The sequence below is a fragment of the Phyllobates terribilis genome, unplaced genomic scaffold (genome assembly GCF_046119375.1).
Source record: "Phyllobates terribilis strain yellow unplaced genomic scaffold, ASM4611937v1 Scaffold_2__4_contigs__length_985480577, whole genome shotgun sequence".
Classification (NCBI taxonomy): Eukaryota; Metazoa; Chordata; class Amphibia; order Anura; family Dendrobatidae; genus Phyllobates; species Phyllobates terribilis.
This window is the reverse complement of record NW_027362762.1, coordinates 101056910-101079813: the sequence shown is the minus strand read 5'-3', so window position 1 is coordinate 101079813 and position 22904 is coordinate 101056910. Positions and strand designations below refer to the sequence as shown.

The 22904-nt window shown below is 41.9% G+C and overlaps 1 protein-coding gene across 1 annotated transcript in view; it reads left to right on the top strand.

The window, feature by feature from the left end:
* CPAP (centrosome assembly and centriole elongation protein) overlaps window positions 1-22904 on the top strand; it is a 51446-nt gene that overhangs the window by 5544 nt on the left and 22998 nt on the right. The window contains exons 2-6 of the mRNA XM_073662443.1: window positions 4369-4838; window positions 8519-8642; window positions 12411-12656; window positions 17435-17525; window positions 22357-22462. Coding sequence (XP_073518544.1) covers window positions 4434-4838; window positions 8519-8642; window positions 12411-12656; window positions 17435-17525; window positions 22357-22462 — 972 coding nt within the window. The 5' untranslated portion in view covers window positions 4369-4433. The remainder of the gene's footprint in view (window positions 1-4368; window positions 4839-8518; window positions 8643-12410; window positions 12657-17434; window positions 17526-22356; window positions 22463-22904) is intronic.

The window sequence follows — 22904 nt, the reverse complement described above, 5'->3', positions numbered from 1 at the left end:
GCGTAGCGGAAACGCATCAAAAACGCATGGTAATTCGCACTCCATGGTCCCCAATGGCATTCCGCAATGTCAATGCACATGCTGCGGATTTTTCCGCAGCGTTTCTGCAGCGCTCATAAATCCGCAGCATGTTCATTAATTTTGTGGAAGCGCCGCCATTGACTTGCATTGAGACGCATAATATCCGTGTCTGTACATTTGTATACGCGGATAATATGCGTTTCAATGTGTGTATGGTACCCAAGTCTGGAGGAGAGGAGACTCTCATCCAGACCTGGGTACCATTGAACCTGTGAAAAAAATAATAAAATAATAAATAAAGTTTATATTCTCCTGTCCGGCGGCCCCTGCAGCGCTTACCTTCCAGGACCTGAGATGACGTCGCGGTCATGTGACCGCAGGCTGTCTCGCGATATGCCGGCAACCCGGAAGGAGCGCGACAACACACGCGGCGGCACACGCGGCGGGGGTTCGGTAAGTATAGCTTTATTTTTTACGGTCACACTATATAAATCCATGCTGTTTGCATGGATTTATATAGTGTGACCTAGTTGTCAAGCACTTTCCAAGTGATGCTATCGCCTGGAAAGTGCTTGTAGTCCGCATGCATAAACGCATGTGAATACGCGTGTATTCTGCAGGAAAAACGCATGCACAATCTCCATGCGTTTTTTTCTGGCAAGGGAGATGCAGAAACGCTGCAGAAATTTTCTGCATCGTGGGCACATAGCCTAAGGCTATGTGCCCACGATGCAGAAATGAAGCAGAAAATTTCTGCATTTCCCTGGCAGAAAAAAACGCATGCAGATTGTGCATGCGTTTTTCCTGCAGAATACATGCGGATCCACATGCGGGTTCACATGCGTTTCCGCATGCAGATTGACAAGCGCTTTCCAGGCGATAGCATCACTTGGAAAGTGCTTGACAACTAGGTCACACTGTATAAATCCATGCAAACAGCATGGATTTATACAGTGTGAACCGTAAAAATGAAAACAAATAAAGCTATACTCACCTCCGAGGCCCCGGCGTGGCTGCAGCGCTGCTTCCTGGCTGCTTCCTGGCTGGTTCCCGGCTGCCGGCATATCGCGAGACAGAGCGGTGAAGGGCCTGCGGTCACATGACTGTGACGTCACCGAAGGTCCTTCAGCGCTGCCGGCATGCAGAGAGAAGCCGCCGGACAGGTGAATATAAACTTTATTTGTTATTTTATTCTTTTTTTACAGGTACAATGGTACCCAGGTCTGGATGAGAGTCTCCTCTCCTCCAGAACTGGGTACCATCCGCACATAGAGACGCATAGAAGCCGCTTGTAAAAATGTACAGTCGCGGTTTCTGTGCGTCTCAATGCAAGTCAATGGCGGGAGTTCCGCTGCGCTTCCGCAAAATTAAATGACATGCTGCGGATTTTTGTACGTAGCATAAACGCTGCGGAAAAATCCGCAGCATGTGCATAGAACATGCGGAATCCCCTTGGGGACCATGGGGTGCGGATTACCTAGCGTTTTACAAGCGTTTCCGCTGCGTAAAATCCGCAGCATGAACGCTTGAAAAACGCTACGTGGGCACACAGCCTAAAGCTATGTGCCCACGATGCAGAAATGCTGCATATTTTTTCCGCTTCTCCGTGGCTGGAAAAATGCATGCAGATTTTACATGCGTTTTTCCCGCCAGGTAGAAGCATTTGTCAAGCGTCTTTGCATGCATTTCTGCATGTGGGTTATCAAGCGCTTTTCCAAGCGATTTTAGCATCACTTGGAAAAGTGCTTGACAACTTGTTCACACTATAAAAATCCATGCAACCGGCATGGATTTATTGTAGTGTGACCAAGTTAGTAAAAAAAAAAAAAAAAAAAGATTATACTTACCTTCCGGTGTTATCTCCCCGCGTCCGGTGTCTTGCACTGCTCGCGGTGGTGTGAAGGACCTGCGGTGACGTCATTCAGTCATGTGTCAGGTCACATGACTCAATGATGTCATGGCAGGTCCTTCACAACACTGCGACCCATGCAGCAGACTAAACGGAGCGGAGAAAACACCGGGAGGACATCGGACGGTAAGTATAATCTTTATTTTTTATTTTAAATTCTTTTTTTTTTTACAGTTTCTATGGTACCCAAGTCTGGAGAGAGTCTCCTCTCCTCCAGACCTGGGTACCATCCGCACTTTGAACCGTGTGATATCCGCTTATCCACATGTAGTGCTGCGGATGTCACGCGGTCCAATGCAAGTCAATGGCGGTGATTACGCTGTGTGTCCGCAAAATAATGGACATGCTGCGGATTTTTGAGCGCAGCATAAATGCTGCGGAAAAATCCGCAGCATGGGCATTGACATTGCGGCTTGTCGTTGGGGACCATGGGGGGCGGATTACCAAGCGTTTACGCTGCGTAAATTCCGCAGCATAAACGCTTGGAAAATGCTTCGTGGGCACACAGCCTTAGATAGAGGGAGGGTATAATGTTAGGCTATGTGCCCACGATGCAAAATTGAAGCAGAAAATTTCTGCAGCGTTTCTACATGTCCTTGCCAGTAAAAACGCGTGCGGATTTTACACGCGTTTTTGCAGCGTTTTTACATGCGTTTTACTTGCGTTTTTCAAATGCATTGTGAACTCAAATCCGCATGTGAAAACGCACAAATAATGGACATGCTGCGGATTTTTCCGCAGCATCTGCACAGCACGTATTACCAAGCGTTTTTAAAGCGTTTCCGCTGCGGAAATTCCGCATCAAAAACACTTGAAAAACGCAAAGTGGACACGCAGCCTAAGGCTATGTGCCCACGTTGCATTTATGAAGCAGAAAATTTCTGCTGCATAAATGTAAGTCCTCTCCCGGAAAAACGCATGCGGAATTCCGCACGCGTTTATCGCGCATTTTTCGCGCGTTTATCACGCGTTTTTTATGCATTGGACAAAGGCAATTCCGCTTGCGGAAACGCAAAATTAAATGACATGCTGCGGATTTTTGAACGCGGCATAAACGCTGCGGAAAAATCCGCAGCATGTGCATAGAACTTGCGGAATCCCATTGGGGACCATGGGGTGCGGATATACGTGCGTTTTTCAAGCGTTTACGCTGCGGAAATTCTGCAGCATATACGCTTGAAAAATGCTACGTGGGCACACAGCCTAAGAGACGGCGGAAAGACAATCACTGGTATTTTGTAGTAATGCAGGTGTGATGTCAGAAGACGAGGTGTATAATTGGGTGTCACAGCATAGAGATGGTACTGAAAACCGAATCTACTGATTTTGTCTAATAGGGGTGGCGTATAAAGAGAAGAGGAGGGGGCCGGGACTGATCCTTGAGGAACCCCTACAGTAATGGTATGTGCACACGGTCGGTATTGGCAGTACTTTGAACACAGTATACTTTTTGCTGCGTCCAAAGCACTGCACGCAGGTGAATCTGCATGTGTTCATTGATTCACCACATCCTATACATTACAGTGATCTAATTTCTCTTGTGAAGAATAGCGTCTCCGCAAGAGTAATTGACATTCTGCGGTCTGAAAAGACGCTCCACGTGTCTGTCTCCGTGGGTGATCCGCAGGAGCACGGAGACACATAGTGGGCATGGGATTTCCACTATGCTGTAACATCTGGCCGCTGCGGATTGCACGCAGTGCAAGTGCGCTGCGTGCAATCCGCAGCAATTACTGATCGTGTGCACGTACCCTAAGAGGGGGAGGAAAATCACCATTGCAGTTTTTGATGTTGTCAGCCAAAGACAGAAGCCACACAGAGTTTTTTAAGGCAAAAATATCTGACGAGTTTGAAGAGGAATTCAATTTGGGGAATATTTTTTTTCCCTGAAGTGTTTAGCTTAAAGTGCCATCTACCTCAAATATGTAAAATCTATTTATATTTGTTTCAATGACCGGGTTTTCAAAACCTCACAAAAAAATCTAAAAAATGAGAGCATGAGAATTGTAGTAAAAAAACCCCAAAAACCTCTCAAATATGAGAGTATGAGCGGAGTACATCCATAGCAGAGTTTCCATTGAAATGGATGAGTATTTAAAGCCTATTTGAAGTGTTATTTGATGTACCTCCATGTCAAATCCTTTATAAAAAAAACAAAACAAAAAACTGAACATGCCTTATGTCTCGTTCATATGACCATATTTTCGGTCCTATTGCTGTCAATGAAAGATAATGGATTGCACTTGGACTCATTTCATTCTATGAGGCAGCGCAGATGAGCAATTTTTTTTCTTTACCAAATTATTTACTTGAATATTAAAATTACTCCTTTTTTTTTCTTTAACTTTTTTTTTTTTTACTATCCCTATTTGTGTTATTGATGTGTTATGCTTCACAGCTCTACTCCAAATATACCTTTTATCTCATTTTTATTTTAGTGATCCACCATATTGGTATGGAATTAACCCTGCAGTTCCTGTAGAGCGCCAAAAACTAGAGGAATATGCCAGAAATGATTTCCTCTCCAGATTTCAGCAGTGAACCTAATTTTATGGCTCAGTACATGTCAAACATTGCACGTGCTGGTGTCATCGTAAACTCTGCTTTCCCCAGCCTGGATCCGGGTGAAGATGTACAGATCTTGAGGCCTCCTAATGCCCTTTCAGGAGCTCGGGTTCCCATGCCGTTCTCCGGCAGCAGTAGTCTGTTGAGTGAAGACTCTTTTGAACACCAAAATTCTTTCCATAAACCACCGCACCACAAGCTGGACCATGCAGGACACACGTCAGTATATAGAGACCCTGATTGGGAAGGCAGCAGAAGTCGACCACTCAGCAGAGCGACGTTCAGAGAGGAGGACGTTTTAAGAGAAGAACTGAACGATCCACTATTAAAAAAACTTGAACAGGTAAAGCGGATATCAATTTATCATCGGGTTGGTGATGCCTATTACATTTACCTGTTTGTGTTATCTTGATGGGATTGTCTAGGATTAGAACAAAAGAGGTCTACTTTTCTTCCCAAAACAGTGCCACACTTATTCATGGGCTGTACATGGTATTGCAGCTAAATAGGGTAAAGCTGCAGCACCATACACTGACCACAAACAAGTATCTGGGGGGAAAAAAGTGTTGTTTTTTTTTTTTTTTTCTAATTTTGGACAACACCTTTTATTTTACAAGTCCTAACTGCTCATTGTGCAATCATGTAAAATGAGCATGAGGCTATGTGCCCACGTTGCATTTATGAAGCAGAAAATTTCTGCTGCATAAATGCAAGTTCTCTCCCGGAAAAACGCATGCGGAATTCCGCACGCGTTTATCGCGCATTTTTCGCGCGTTTATCACGCGTTTTTCACATGCGGAATTGCCTTGCGTTTTTTATGCATTGGACAAAGGCAATTCCGCTTGCGGAAACGCAAAATTAAATGACATGCTGCGGATTTTTGAACGCGGCATAAACGCTGTGGAAAAATCCGCAGCATGTGCATAGAACTTGCGGAATCCCATTGGGGACCATGGGGTGCGGATATACATGCGTTTTTCAAGCGTTTACGCTGCGGAAATTCCGCAGCATATACGCTTGAAAAATGCTACGTGGGCACACAGCCTGATAGTCTTTTGTTCAAGATGTCATGCATGGCAGAACTTATTGAACCATTGCATCATATTGAGTGTTTTTCTTCTTCTGGGAAGTGTATAATGAGGTGTTATTTGTACCTTGAGAAGTGTTTCTTAACTAAACTTACCATTATGTTGATGCGACATCTGCCCCGGGTGATAGTCTTTTGTTTTCTGAGGAGCACTAACCCTCAAATGCTAGTTTTTTTCCTTTTAAATCCCAGACAACGTTTTTAAAAGGTTATCCTGCAAATACATTGTTTTTCACAAAGCTCAGCGCTGGTGCGGTTGTCCCTGGGTTCCTCCTAATGCAGGGCAATGCCAGACCTCATGTGGCTGGAGTGTGTCAGCAGTTCCTGCAAGATGAAGGCATTGAAGCTATGGACAGGCCCGCCCGTTCCCTAGACCTGAATCCGATTGAGCACATCTGGGACATCATGTCTCGCTCCATCCACCAACGTCACGTTGCACCACAGACTGTGCAGGAGTTGGCAGATGCTTTAGTCCAGGTCTGGGAGGAGATCCCACAGGAGACCATCCGCAATATCATCAAGAGCATGCCCAGGCGTTGTAGGGAGGTCATATTGGCACGTGGAGGCCACACACAATACTGAGCCTCATTTTGACTTGTTTTAAGGACATTACATCAAAGTTGGATCAGCCTGTAGTGTGTTTTTCCACTTTAATTTTGGGGGTGACTCCAAATCCAGGCCTCCTTTGGTTAATAAATTTGATTTCCATTGATGATTTTTGTTTTTGTTGTCAGCACATTCAACTTTGTACAGAACAAAGTATTCAATGAGAATATTTCATTCATTCAGATCTAGGATGTGTTATTTGAGTGTTCCCTTTATTTTTTTGAGCAGTGCATATTTGGCATCAGCTCCCTGCTTCTCCTCAGTGCTGCAGACCCCATCCTTTGCTTGCATTTGCTCTTCTGGGTTGCACCACCTCTCCAACTGTGTGTGCTGTACTCTATGGACCAGAGTGTTAATGGCAATCACAAACCTGTTTGTAATTGTTTTTTGTATCATAATAAATAACACGAGCTGGGAGATAAGCGTATTGACCCCGGGTTCATCAAGACTTATGACAACATTTAAAAATTTTGTGACTTTTTCAAAGTATTTTACGCCATAAATAATTCATTATTGAATTTGCGATCCCCCCCCCCCCCCCCCCCCCTAGTTTTGTTTTGTTGTTGTTGTTTCGCTTGTTGTCATATGCCCCTTATTCGCCTTTTAATTTGCACTTTTTTTTTTTTTAAGTCTGTTATATGTGTTTGGGGGCTTTAAGTGACTAACACATTAGAATTAGCAAGTATACATGCTGTGAAATCAGGCCAGATTTTATGTTTTTATTCTTTTTTTTTTTTTTTTTTGTAAGTTTAACACAGTAGTGGACAAAAGAGTCCGTGCTATGAATGTATGCCAGACAATGCTGGAACTAGCGTAGGTGAATACAACTCTGTGAGATAGAGGCACAGGAATGAAAAATAAATAATGCCAGATTCAGGAGAACAGCGGCATTTCCACCAGGTAAAAATATGTCTATGGCAAGGGACATGTCCTACAGATGTTAAAAGGGTTTCCTGATCAAAGGGTGAAAGTTTAAAGTTGTAAACTTTGTGGGAACCGAGACACAATTGTAGAGGGAGTGAGTGGAACTTATACACAGTGTCTGTTGTAATAAATGGGCTGTCTGTGTAATGCACGGTCCAGCTGGGTCCCACAGACTAAGACCACGTTCACACGTTGAGTATTTGGTCAGTATTTTACATCAGTATTTGTAAGCCAAAACCAGGAGTGGGTGATAAATACAGAAGTGGTGACGTGTTTCTATTATACTTTTCCTCTGATTGTTCCACTCCTGGTTTTGGCTTACAAATACTGAGGTGAGGTAAACTCATCAAATACTGAACGCGGCCTAAGGCCTCGTAACAAGTGCTTCCTCTCTTTTTCACAGATAGCACTTGTGACTATGATAGTCTATGAAGTAGTTAATTACAAACCTAGGTGAAAGCATAGTTGGAGACAATGTGACTGGTTCAAGAGGTGGGTCACTGCCGGCTTTCAGCGTGACTTAAAGGTGTCTCCCTGTGAGATTAAAGGCTCATGCACACGTCATTGATTAATAGTCTCGTACAAGAAAATCAGTCCAAGTTTCACCAATGTTTTTGATTAGTTTCATCAGTTTTTCTCTGAGAGAAAAAAAAACTTTCTCCACCTTCACCTCTCTATTCAGCCTTGAAAAAAATTATAGCATTCGGGATGGCATTTTTTTCACGGACCCATAGACTTTCATTGCAGAGTTTTGATCCGACATTCGGATGAACATCAGTGTTGTCACACGATTTTGCATGAACCACTCTGTCCGCAAAAAATCACGGACATGTGAGGAGCAGCATAGACTTTCATGGGTGAAAAACACGGTTAGCACCAGGGCTGTGAAGTTGGAGTCTGTATAAAATGGACAGACTCCTAAAATTATATAATAAATTGGGTACAGTAGTACAATACAGGATGTGCTGTATATGTTTCCATATGAATTTGGGAAAGTTGTGAAATGTCCTATAAATGTCTGTCCTGTTCCTGATCTCAGGATCTCGGCTTTTAGTAGAGATGAATCTGTGCTGCACTTTATGTACACGCTGAGTAGTGAGGCAGGGCTGTGGAGTCGGAAGTCAGGGACATTGAGGAGTCAGACGGTGCTTTGGCTTACCAACTCAACAGCACTTGTACGTGAAAAACTGACTTCTGAATGAACCCTAAAACATGAATATTTGTAATTCAGGGTTCAATCTCTCATTCCGGCTGCAATTGGTTCGAGCAGCATGAATCGGCTGATGAGGTTTCCTTTAAGATAACGCACCTTTTGGGTTTGTGTGTAAATTGTTCCACTTGTTTGGATCTGCCATCTGGATCACACAACACCTCATTATACCTGACATTGTATGTTTCATTTGTAGCTTAAAGAAATACAACAGCAGAAACAAGAGAAGCTAAAGCAGCAGCAAATGGAGCAGTTACAGAAGCTCATGGAGGAGCAGAAAATTCTGCTGAATTTAGTGTCTCGGCAGCCACCCTACTCTGGTATGTACCCCCTTTATCCGTGTGAAATGACTTCAGTTATCGCATGTGGATATGGATAGCTGTTATACAAAATTGGGCAAGTCATGTAAAAAAATAAGCCTGTCTGAACCAACCCTTGAGCCTCATACACACAAGAAGGCTTCCACCTTAAAGGGTGGTCTATTACATAAGTCCGGAGAGTTAGAGAGCAGCTACAAGGAGCCTCTCTTGCTCTTAAAGGGGCTCTCCAAGAATGTAATAAAATATCATGTAATTCAAACGGCAGCTCATCCTAGTCATGTGTCAGGGGAGACTGCAGTCTCAATGTCGCGATTGCCTGGTATTCCCTGTTCTGGTGGTCGATCACTTAACTACACGTATGCGATTCGCATATTTGTGGTCACTCATGTGATGACTTGAGTCAGCGGGCGTATCCACAAGTGTCTGATCACCTGCTGGGGCTAATAGCATCACATTGGTATAGCGGCAGTGCCAGAGTGTTTGTATATGATGGATTAGACTTTTGTTCTGAGCCTGGACAAACCCTTTAAGGCTGAGTTCACACGATGCGTTTTTCGTGCGTTTCCGCGGTGTTTTTGCAGTTGCGTAAACGCCGCGGAAAAGCATGAAAAACGCATGGTAGAAGGGCAGCAATGTTCCCCATTTGAAATCCGCATGTACTGTGCCCATGATGCGGATTTTTCCGCAGCGTAAACGCTGCGGTCAAAAATCCGCAGCATGTCAATTAATTTTGCGGAAACGCTGCTCTTTTGCCGCCATTGACTTGCATTAGACCGCATGGAATCCGCATCACTGTATATGTTGATGCGCTTTTCATGCGGTCTAATGTGCGGATGGTACCCGGGTGTGGAGGAGAGGATTCTCATCCAGACCCAGGTACCATTAAAAAAAAAAAAAAGAATAAAATAAAAAATATATATATTCTCACCTTCTGACGGCCCGCGCTGCGTCCTCCAGGCTTCCCGGACACTTCGCGGTTGAATGAAGGACCTTCGCTGACGTCGGAGTCATGTGACGGGTCACGTGACGCTGACGTCGGAAGGTCCTACAGTCTTCACTGCCGGCAGCCGGGACCGATGAAGCAGGACACCGGGGGCCATCAGAGGGTAAAGTATAGATTTATTTTTTATTTTTTGACATCACACACTATATAAATCCATGCCGGTTGCATGGATTTATATAGTGTGAAGTTGACAAGCACTTTCCAAGTGATGCTAAAATCGCTTGGGAAGCGCTTGTCAACCCGCATGCGGAAATGAAAGTGAAGACCGCTTCATTTCCGCATGTCCCTGGCAGGAAACCGCATGTACAATCCGCATGCGTTTTTTCCTGCCAGAGAGATGCAGAAACGCTCAGGAAAAAATCCTGAGCATTTCTGCATCGTGTGCACATACCCTAATAATGGTATTTTTTGTTTCCTTTTAGACAAAGACATTGGCCAAATTGATCCACATTTTAATTTAGATCTGGCATGATGTTCTTGCATTCTTCATGGTCTAGAAATGACAAGTTTCATACAATGGAGACCTAATATACCTCCCCCACCCTGCGCAGACTTTCTTTCCTGTTGTACCATCTGATGACTTGCACGTAGTGCTTGAACTCTGGCAATGAACGACCGGCGTGCCTGAGGCCTGCAGTGAATAGCTGGTAGCTTTTACTGGAGATTGACAGGCCAAGCTCCTGTGGCTTGTACGGCTTGTGTGTAGTAAGCCGGATAGACCAGAGTGACTACAGCTCTATACATGGGTTGTTATAGCAATGCGTGTATAGCAGAAGACATCCGGATAATAGGAAGCAAAAAATGTCACTGGATATGTTATAATGGTACCGTGTAAATATTCATACATTTACTTTGTGCCCCCTTGTTTTAGTATGTGGTTTATGATTCATAGGTAATACCTTGAAAAATAATTTTAATAATGTTCTGATGTAACTAGTCATTATTATAATGCCAGCACCTCTTGGACTTTATATATAATCACTCAAGCCTTTAGACGATTATCGGCAATAATAATCTTTATTTTTATATAGCGCTAATATATTCCGCAGCGCTTTACATACATCATCATCACTCCTTGCAGATGTTGTACTTGGTGGGATTTTAACCCAGGACCCCAGCGCTGCAGTGCTAACCCCTGAGCTACCGTGCTGCCAATGGCAATGAACATTCCTAGGAACGATTGTTTCCTGATAATCCTGCGGTGTAAACAGGCTGTCCATCTCCCACCAACAGCAGCCGTCGGCCAGTGTAGTGTCTCCCTAAGAAATGTTCCTATATGTTATGACGCTTGTGTGTCCAGCTCTCCATTCTAATGGGGGATGATGAACACGTTCTCATGCGTGGTGAGACCTCGACTGATCCCATACTTATCACTTATCTCTTGCTCCCCTACTTATTGAAGAGAGTAACGCCGCTGCAGAGTTTCTGTTTCGCCATGGCATCAAATAAATCTGCATAGGCGCTTTATAAAGTGTAGATCAGGGGTGGGGAATTAATTTTCCCAAGGAACCTTATCAAAGACTGAGACTTGTGGAGGGCCGATACAACCGACCAAGCTTAATTCTGCTCATTATTATTGCTTTAGATCAATTGTTTATCACTTAATCTGAGGCAGAATGAAGTCTGGTGATTCTCTGCTACTGTTAACACATGTTAAGTGTTCTTCCCTGTAGCAGCTAATAAAAAAACATATACTGGTAATTTACTGCTGTTTATATAAAGCAGCAAATTATTCTGCTCCTGTTATTCAGCTTTTGTACCTTTTTTTAATTAACAGCTCAGAACACAAAATGATGTCCCTACATAGTATGCGATCGCCAGACAGCTCCCCACATAGTATGATGTCCAAACAAACCCTCTCTCACTGTATAATGAACCCTCCTACAGTATGATGTCCCCACAAAGCCCACCGCACAGTAGAATGTCTCCACACAGCCCCTCAAATAGTATGATGTCCCCACAAACTCTCTCGTGCTGTATAATGTACCATCACACAGTATGATGACCTCATCCAGTATATCCCCATATAGCCCCCTTGCACAGTATGTACCCCCCCAAAAAAACCTACACAGTATGATGTCTCCATGGCACAGCATAATGTCCCTATAATTTCCCACAATTAACAAACCATATTCTGAACCGAGCATATGATATATGTCAACCGTATGGTAAAGTATATATCACAGATGGTGAAGAAGGTAGACTGGACATGTATTTGCTAGGAGAGGAACAGCAGACCATTCAGAAAAATTGTGCACCCAAAAGAGAAAATGTGGACATGTGGTCATAAAAAGGTCCCACAATGTACTGTAAATTAGAAAAAAATCATTGTAGATGAAGCGAAGGAGCTGGCATCATGGTGCGGGACGTCACTGAATCCACCCATTTGACTGTCTGTGTCCACGGGCCGCACCGGAACACCCAAAGGGCTGCATGTGGCCTTCGGCACGCACTTTGCCTGGGTCTGGTGTAGATTGTTTAAGCGTCTAATGACAAAGTTGCTTCAATTTTATTTTTTGGTGTTATTAGGATAGGAAAGTTGAAAAAAAATTAACTAAAAGTTGTTTCCAAAGTCAGTTATTTCCCAAATGTCCTATTAGGTCATATGGATGTAATAGGGGGCATGAAGAGATAAATCGGGCAATGTCTTTTAAATATTCTAAACACTCTTACTACCGGCTGTAAATACAGAACACTGAACAGCGTTTGCTAACGACTGCTCAGTATAAAATGTCTCAAATTGACTCAAACTTTCACTGTTACAGAAGACGAGCAACAGAGCCTCATATCGGGACAACTTGGCAGCTCCATGTCCCAAAAACATCTTTCACGCCTCATGTCCCTGGTCAGTGGGAACATCCCCAGAGATTCTGCTTACATGAGGCAGGAACTGCTTACCAAGGACAGAAGTCAGTCTCGGCCGCCTTCTGTTTCTGTTCGAGAACTTAGTCCTGAAAAGTCCAAAACGCTAGAGGAATTGTTAAATGAGGAGGACACTGAAGATTACTCCGGTAAGTAAAATTCATTCTTGTTTTTTGGCTTGGGATTGAGTAAATATTTGTGGAGGGTATATGTGTCTAGAAGAGACCATATATATTTAAGTGTTATAAATAAGAGTTGCCATTTGCATATTTAGAAAAGGAGGTGACACAACACCGAATGGTTGCCGTGGGTCACCCAATAGAACCAACTCCAACAAATACATATCAAAGATAGGAGGAAACGGATTTAACAATGGTTTTAAATCCATACCATGGAAGTGTTACTTGAAACGCGCGTTAGGCTATTAACCATCATTCTCTCCTGTCCACCAAAGTCCTCCATCCCACACTGGTAAGATTTAACCCTGCTAGTTTGCCCATGTCGTTTTACATATTTGCTTAGGCACTTACTTAGATTATTGGCTATTGGACAATTTGCAATATTTCCCTCAGGGGTCCCATCGGGATGGATACTTACCATATTATTCTGTTAGCACATGCTATTTACAATTGATGCTATGTATTGTGTGTGTTGCTGATTACTGTGATGGACTTTTCTTTGTTTGTCTTGCTATACACTTGTGTTTTTTTTTTTTAAATGTTGAATAAACGTTATGCATTTCAAACCATTGTTAACTCTGTTTCCTCCTATATTTCATATATATTTAAGTGTTGTCTGGCTTTTGTGACAATGTTTTACTTTAATGCATGTATTTTGGTGTAAGAATAATTTTTGAAATTGGGTGTGTTTAAAAAATATTGCACTGCTTGCCTTCTATTGATCCCGTATTACATTGTCCATTGCTGGATGCAGAATGAGTTAACTGATTGATATCTGTCAGTTAGTCCACTACTTTCACAAAGTGCTGTGGAGCGAAAAAGTGCACACAATAGGGTGACCCTATTTAAGAAGAAAAAGATACAAAAAAATTATTACTCATCTACATGTGGTAATCACCATAAAAATATAAGTCGCTGCTGTCTCATGGCTGGGAGGGATCCTCCAGACATATTGCACCAAATATTGATTAGAAAACACTTAAATAGGCTGCGCGAAAAAAACACGACTTGATCCCCCTGTTGTTGGGTTCAGCAAAACAACTGATCTCTCTACATTGGAAGCAGGAATCTCCCCCCACTCATTCTGAATGGATAAATAAGGTAGAGGAACTCACCAGTTGGGAAACGTATAGTCACCCCAAATTTTCTAAAGTTTGGAGACGGGAAAACCATATCAATCTCCTGGTATATTTTTTTTATTCTTATTCCTTTGCCTTTCTGGTTACACCCATCCACCCCCCCATCCTTCAACGAATAAACTACCCCCCTTGGTCGAGTGTGTTTATCAACCACTAATTTTTTATGTCCCTATATTATAAGTGATCTGCTATTTCTGTATAGGGTTAATTGACTGCAATTATTATTATTTTTTATTCATGTGTCTTGCCACTCTTCTTTCTTGTTTTTTTTTTTCTTATTTACTTCTTATTTGAGGTCTAACTCATGGGCTACGAGCTTGTTCGTGTTGTCGTTTTTTTTTTTTTTTTTTTAAAGGTATTTCCTATTTTTTATGCTACTATGTCCTTTTAATGTATCAACACGACTTCTGTATCTTTGAAATCCAAGCCCGACAGGTTTTTTCATTACCTTTGCGCAATTATTTACTTGTCGTGTAATTCCAATCTTTCGTGTTCTATACTTTATTCAGAAATAATGTTTTAAAAAAAAAAAAAAAAAAATAGGCTGCGCGGCTGAAAGGAAGGTTCTTGCTGCTGAAGCTGTACAAAGAGGGTTTTTTTTTTTTTATTTAACAACGCGTTTCGAGGCCGCTCCAGCATATTTTTGAAGTTAAAAAAATCAGCAGGTAACAAACTGACACAAAGATGCATTTACAGCCTGAAATGGGCACCAAGTGACATTCAGGGGTTAAAATACACATTCAAAAAATAGGGAGGAGAATGGGAAGGAGAAAAATGGAGAAGACATGTATAAAATAATAGTGTCGTGAGGATGGGAGGAGAAAAGGGGAAGTTTACATGAAAGTGAAAATAGGAGAGACAAAAACAAACAGATGAAGTTCAAGGGGATCATACTAAGAGGCAAAACTAGATAGCGAGAGAGTGTTGATCGCACTGACAGGTGAAGACATTGGGTGTCCTATGCGGATAAATACATGAACCGGGAGTTAGGTTTATAGTACAAAAAGATGAATAAATGGAAAGATGAAGGGAGGAAAAATTAGTTAAATAATGTGAAGGGAGTTGGAGGAAGGGGGAAGAACGAGGAAAAGGCCAGGTGAAAGCGGGTTCAAGAGAGGCTTAAAGCACCACTCCAGCGTTTGTTTTTTTATTGCACCACTGGAGTGGTGCTTTAAATGTAGTTCCCCTTCCCCCGGTCATATACTGACCTGCCGCTGCCTTCATCCTTTTTCCATCGTTGGTCTCGTCAGTCTCTGACGAAAAGTGACCTGCAGCAGCTCCAGTGTTTCATGGATCATCGCAGAGGTCACCTTTCAATACAAGTCTGAGAACCTCGTTCTGGCTTTCATAGACTTGCATTGAGCTCTTGTGATGTAATTTCTGACTTCTGGCCAGTCAGAAGTTGCAGGCACTAGATGGCGTCGCGGGATCGGAGCGGTGTCCGTAAAAGGTGAAGCCGCCGGAAAGGAAGTATAAAAATGGGGGCAAGAGGCCTTGCATTCAAAGCGCCACTCCAGCTCTGAAAAAAAAATGCTGGAGTGGTGCTTTAAAGATTAGATAAATCCTATTTTATGTGAGTGAGCGTGTGTTGGAAAAGCTTATGTAAAAAGGGGTGATAATAGTGTATCCTGGAGGTGTGTAGGTATATGGAGATTTAGGGAAGTCAGGAAGGGAAGAGCGAGAGAGAGAAAGAAATAGGAATAAGTCGCATAGGTTAATAATATGAAGCAAATTGTTTGGAATGGATTTTTGTGAACCTTGTGGTTTTCTAAAATGCCATGCAGAATAATTCGCCATTATAGGATTTCAACGTTTTTTTTTCTTGGGATATATTATACAGAAATGAAAAGATATAGGTATTAGAAGTGAGGCGTAATGATGTGTAAAACCCAGAAAAATTAGAGTTATTGAACAGAAGGTGTTGTGAGGGTTCTAGTTATTTAAAAAGTGAAATGAAAAGGACATAAGAACCAGAAATGGAGCGTTAGAGCGAAAATGAGGGAGAAAAACGCATCAGAACATAGTTCTATGAGCCGTCTAGATTCATAAAAAGTCATGAAGAATAGGTTGAGCATATTGTGGTTGGGTAAAAAAAAGAGTAATTATGAATAAAAATAGATAAAAGAGAAGATCTGGAGTTTGAAAGAGGAGGTTGAGCTGAAAAGGAATAAACATTGAAGTGTAAAGGAATTGGAGTGAACGTTAAAAAATTGTAGAAACAGAAACATAAAGCAGGAGACTTTTATCTTCATTGAGAAATCTTAAGAAAAGTATTTGAGGTGTAGGAGTTGGTGGAAAATAAGAGTTTCCGGAAATTAGTTTGAAGGAAAACAATAAAATTGTGAAATTACGAGGAATTAGCAGTAATGGTAAGGGGAAGGAAGGAGTGTGTGTAGTGTTAGGGGAATGGAGAGGTAAAATTATGCCACATTAGTATTACTCCCATATTCCTGAAATCTTACATATAAGCAATAAAAATGATAATGAGTAACAATAAATACATCAATATAAAGAACATCTTCTAAAATGTAATATAAAATGGTAGTGGCTAGCATAAAATACATAGATGTAAATAGATATGACTGGGCTATTTGCACATTAAGTATAAAATCCTTTGGAAGCAAAAAAACAGCAAAACACAAATTAGCAATCAAGGAGTAGCAAAGTATTTATATGTGTTTCTAATAATCTCATTATTATGTTAATAAACATAAATTATGGTAATGGATAGTATGGGTGAGTTCTTATTGTGGTCAGAATAGATGATATAACTATATAAATATAAAAGGCAAGAGTTAAAAATATGGATAAAAAAATGATAAATGAACAATTGATAAAAAATGTTTCCACAAAGGGAATTCAGACGCTTATGGAGGGTCTTCGTGGTTCTGTCAATATATTGTAAATTAAAGGAATGCTGTATGAGAGAGATCACATAGCGACATTGGCAGTTCATATGTGACTTTATTGGGAATTTTTCTCCAGTATGGGTGTAACAGACTGTGTGTCCCCCATGTGTTATGACTTTACAGTAGACGCACTTTTTAGCCCAGCATTTAAAACTACCTATCTTAGGGGGAGCCGAAGTCGACAGGCTACACCTGTCAATGTGATCGATGCTCACTCTATATAGTTTTGCCCCTTTAACTCAGTTTGATCCCCATTGAGCGCTTTATTTTTATTTTTTCTCAACTATTTTCAAATTCATTTAATTTCCCTTTTTCTCCTCCTTTCCTCACCTCAGGACACTCTCTTTTATTTTATACATTTCTTCCTCTCTATTTCTTTTCTAACAATCACAATGGTGTTTCTCCCTATAGCCCTGTCCCTTTCTCTCCTTTTTTTTTTTGCATGTGTATTCCAATCCCTGAAGTTAGTCCACTTTGTCATTCTGAAGGAGCGATTGATTGTGTTTCTTTTACTGACCTCCTTTCAGCTGTTTTATGACCACAGACCACATCAAAGCTGAAAGTGCAAGAAAAGAGTCTGTAAACTCCAAATTGTGCAACATTTTTAATCCAATTGTAAAAAATGATTTTTAGCACCAAGTACATTTAAGTAAAAAAAGAAATGTGGACAATCCCTTTTAAAGATCTAATATTACTATAGGTGATGAATTAGAATCTGAAGATTCTTCACGGGGAGAAGATTCCTCCAGGGTACTGCGAGAGCTACACAATAAGAACAATGCAGAGGACAGGTGAGCGATTTATTCCCTAGGGAGGGGGAAAAGCTGAGATAATTAGCTGGTGTATCTGTCATACTTCTTACTATTTATGGTGGTTAGGGTCCCTCCTGTCATTCTATCTGCACAGATGGTGCGGGGCACAAGGTGGGGGTCAAAGCTCAATCATAACGCATTTCTGGACAAACTTTTCCTCAAGAGGACGGTGGCTATGATTTAATAAGATTGTATGACAAAAACACCTGTAACCTGAGACTTTTGTGCTTATGAACTTGCCATCTTGGAGTTTGAGGATTAATATTAGTTATCACTTACTGAGCCAGATCACTTTCTCACAATGCGTATTTTAGTGGATCAAGGAGGAATCAAGACTATTTTCTGTTTCTAGCTTGACATACAGCTATTTTAGAAAATACGTTTTGTATTTTTGCAAAACGAAAAGTCATAGTTATCCAATATGTTTTTTTTGTATCAATTTCTCATCATCTCCAAGATCTCCGCTTACCGGAGCCTACATTATTTACTTCTGGCTGCGGATTATCTCCCCTAAAAACAAGAGGAACGGGCGTTGGGATTCCACCCGCTCAATCTTGCTATTCCCTTATGTCATCTGTCGGGCAAGAGTCTGGAGGCCCCATACATATCAGATAGTCGACTGCTCAGGTCCAGTCTTCTTTCATCTAAGGTATAGGTCCTCTTTAAGGCCTACATATCAGTAAAATATTTATTTAAATTAAAAGCAGATGTAATAACATCTAGAATTTGACCAAAAAATTATAAACAAGGCATATACCAAGTGGGAGAAAAACTCCCTTTCTTGGCACGAGCCTCTGATTCAACTGAGCCAACTTCAGCTGGAGTCGCCTCCAGCGCAGGGAGGAGAATTCCCAAGCTCCCCTGCTGTGCTGACTTCAGTCTCCCATGATGCAGTGCAGCGAGGAAAGTGAACAGCAGTCTGCCGCTCTGAGCCCAGGCTCTGTGACTGAGCTGGGTGTGTTCAGTCCAGCATGCAGCTGTGGGTATGTGCTCCATAACTCACCGGGCAGTGAGCTGGAGGCTGCTCTTGTGTTCACCTTCTGTTTCCCTGGCTCACACTATCCAGCACTGAAGCCTGCTGGAGTAGTGATTGTGCCCCTCATTAGATAGATAGATAGATAGATAGATACTAGCAGCCCAAGTTCCGAAAGAAATAAGTTTCGGAAGCTAGAAAAGTGTGCTCTCCATAATACAAATGAACTCAAATTACCCAGGTCTATTTACTTTCAGCCTTTTTAAACGATAAACAACAAAGTTGTCATAATTAATAAATTAGACAACTGCATTAAGATAAAATTTAGAAGATTACAGAGTCGTTCGCCAATTCAAAAAGTGAATTGCCCAGGGCATCTCTGGTATGGGTATGCTGCCCCTCTGGCCTACTGAAGTAATTGCAGCTGATGTTTTTCTCACTCACCTCAACATTAAGCTCTTTACGTAGTAAGGTGTGTGTATATGTATATAAATGTGTGTGTGTATATATATATGTATATATATGTGTGTATATATATATATATATATATATATATATATATATATGTATATTATTACAAGAGAGCGTTGTATATGTGTGTATGCGCATAACGTGTTATATAGACAGAGGACGCAACCACAATGTGCACTTACATAAAGTTATGCTATATATAAATCTATAGATATATAACGATGTATAGATATAGAGAGATATATTGAAAAATATCAGCGACCGGCCAAAAACCTTCAAATATAGAAAAAACTAGAATGGAAGAAGCATTTCAAGGAATATAAGTGATACAGACTTTATTCCCCCATCTGATCTGGATGGATACAGTCGGCCTTTTTCACTTATTTCCCCTGCAGCGCTGCTTCAACTCCTCTATTATTCAGCTTGCTCCATTTTTAGCCCGGAGATGTAAATGTGGATCTTTATTAGCAGATGTGGGTGATGCATGCTGTGGTTACTCTGTAGCCTTCTCTCTGGCTCTACACGCAGTATATATAGACAGAGGACCCCTTTATATACATTTGCCCTCTTTCTATTACGACCATTTGATAAATGAGCTCTTGGCATCACTACACTGCTGCTGACCAGAGGCGCTGCCTAGCAACCAGCCTGTGGGGGCGTGTCTCCGAACACCGCACGCTGAGCTGTCAATCCCAAGATGGCCGCTCCCATAAACTGTGATTCTCTTATTTCATAACGCAAGTAATTCTTCTAAAGGTAATTTATTTCATGTTAATTTATATCTACAGTCTCCTTACTGTAATATACCATAATATGTGTGGAGGTGATAGGTCCTCTTTAAAGGGAATCTGTCAGCAGGTTTTGGCTATGTAAGCTGCAGATAGCATGCTGTAGGGGTTAAAACGCAAATGCTATGATTGTTTGAGCACCAGGAGCTTATCATTGCTCTGACCCAGCAGTGTGAGCCTCCTGGTCCAACTCCGCCCCCTCCTGTGACCGGCAGCTCACTGTCTATAGACAGTGTACATAAAGAGCCTCGTGTGGGCGGGGTTAGCTTTCTCAGCTCTGCTTCATTGCCAAATCTAAAAGCTCTGATTGTGTGAGAACGGCTGCACCCAGTAATCTAAGCGATACATTGTTGGATTCAGCTTCTCTTTGCCTACATTAGGCTGCTCTCAGATGAGGTAGCAAAAACCTGCTGACAGATTCCCTTTTAAGAATTATATAAGTTTATTCTATCTTATTGGTTTATTATAGGATTTTCTTTTTGTTGTTGGAAACCAAATAAGTTAAAAGAAAAATATATAGTAAGTTATTTGCTGCACTCCAATGTATCCATCAAGAGGAGACAGAATTATATATACTGGAAGGAAAGAGTGAAGGTATTTTATTGAATGACTGCAGAGAACTTGAAATCATAAAAAAAAAAAATAATAAATAGCTTTCATTGTCATTCTGCCTATTAGAGATACTGATGTGAAGGTCACTGGTGTGAAATGAGCTGACGGTACAGCGGCTTAGTATATGATAACAAATTGTGTGACCGTAGTGAGCCCTGTGTAAATAAATCACATGGGTGAAAGATTTTTTTTCCTCTGCTCTTTAGGTCTGTGAAAAGGGATTATATATGTGGACACAATGAGCAATTGTTAAATGAGATTCACATTACAGAAGTTCATGCAAGTTACTTTACAAACTTTATTCCTCTATGCTTAATAGTAGGCGAGTGTGGGGCTCGTTGATATTGAGTGTCTATTTAAATGGGGTATTTAGATCACTGACATTGATGGCACAGCCACACACCTCTCCTATAGACCTGGTGGAGGATGAGAGGGTTGTGTACCGGGCCACCTCACCTGACAGAATGACACTGACGACGTTTCTGGAACCCATAAAGGTACTTTTACACTGCTCGATCATCGTGACTGATTTTCCTAGGAAAGCTCATTTCATGATAATCATGCAGTCTAAACTGGCTGCCGATCACCTGACAAATGAGCAAAGCGCTCGTTCGTTGGGTGAAATTATATTTTAGCTTATCCAAAAGATCATCGTTATCGACAGCGCATCGTCCTGTGTAATCAAGACCTGCACTGCCGAGAACAGTGGCAACCTATGTGCACTGAACAATCAATTACCGATTGTTCTGTGTGCATTAGAAGAGCAGTCGGCCTGTGTAAGCAGAATATTAAATCGCCAATGACCGGCAAATAAGCTTCTAGTCATGTTGTTATAATGCTAATCGTTCTGTGTAAATGGACCTTAAAGGGTCCGCACAGAATTACTGTTCACGCCAAGTCCCGCTGCTTGGTTCGTAATGGCGGAGTCTATCATTTATATACACCTTCCCACCTGCTTGTTTTCCCACTATCTCCACCCCCTCTTTTTTGATTGACAGCTCTGGCTTCATAGGGCCAAGAAGGGTGGAGATGGATACCAAGCAGGTGGGAAGGTGTATATAAATGATGGGCCCTGCCATGGAGCACCGAGTGCCTGTACTTGGTTTGAACTGTCCTCCTGTGCTGATAGTCCCTTTAAGACATATTACATTTTATGGATATCCCATTAATGTCTAAAATGTCAAAACACAATGCTACAATACTGGACACAGTCAGTATTAAATATATGATTGATTGTGAGTTGAAGCCACAGCAATCGCAGGAAGGACCTTCAAACAGCTGATTTGCCGGGTTCAGAGGTTTCAAACTGATCCTTCAAATTGATGACTTTTTAGATATTTAGATAGCGCATCAATATCAGAAGTGTAAAGCCAAAGATGTATTTAAAGAAGTTGTCCAGTACTTTATATTACCCCACCAATGTATCCCCCCGGGGCCCCTAAGGGTTTTTGTATGTACCTTACGTTTCTGTTTCTGCCTGTGAGTGGCGCTATCCTTGGCCACTCACAGGCAGCACGTGACCCCGCGCTGACGTCACGACAAGTGAGATGTGACTCAGCGCTGGCGTCCCTGCGGTGGCAGCTGGGTTGTGGGCAGGGTTACCCCCCCGCGTCACACCCAGCATCCACCTTGTGCTTTCCCAATGAATGGGGAGAGGCAGAGCGCGCGGTGGATGCCTGGTGTGTCGCGGGGGGGGTAACCACGCCCACAGCCTGGCATTCACCGTGGAACGCAGAAGACCGAAATCCCCGGCTGCTGCACGCACTTGACATCAGCGGATGTCCGAGCCGGCTGCAGCCAGGGGTCACGCGATGCCTGTGAGCGGCGCTATCTGCAACGTAAGGTAATTACAAAAATCCTTAGGGGCCCCGGGGGATACATTGGGAGAGGGGCGGGGGTAATTTTTAAGTACTGGACAACCCCTTTAATGTTCCATTGTAAGGATGCAACAATCTGTTTTCTATAGGCCCATTGAGTCCAGCATCAAGGAAAGAAAGAAATCATTTGAAGAGCTCTTGGAGGAGCAGATGAGGATGGAAGAACAAAGACTGAAACAAACTAACCTGCAGCAGGTAACGTTCATTGAGCCCAATTTATACTAAATTAATATCCACTTTGTCTTGTTGGCTTTTGACATGGTGGATCTTTTGTTCTTATTGGAGATGAGCTTCTCTTAGGCCACATTCACACAGTGAGTATTTAGTCAGTATTTTACATCAGTATTTGTAGGCCAAAATGAATTATTAATTTGAGGAGGGAATCTCTGGTTTGCAGTAGGTCAGAACCAGAGACTGATTCATATATGTCCTCAGTAAGGGAATGATTGATCATTGACTTTGGCTGCTGGGACAATTTTTTGAATTTTAATTTTCTTGCTTTTGACCTACACTAATAGAAGCTACATGTGAAGATATAAAATGCATCACCATAATGTCTTGTGAAAAAAAAACAAACAAAAAAAAACCTGAGAAGAATGAAAAAACATGTTTGTGTCTGAGTGTTTTACCCAAGCAG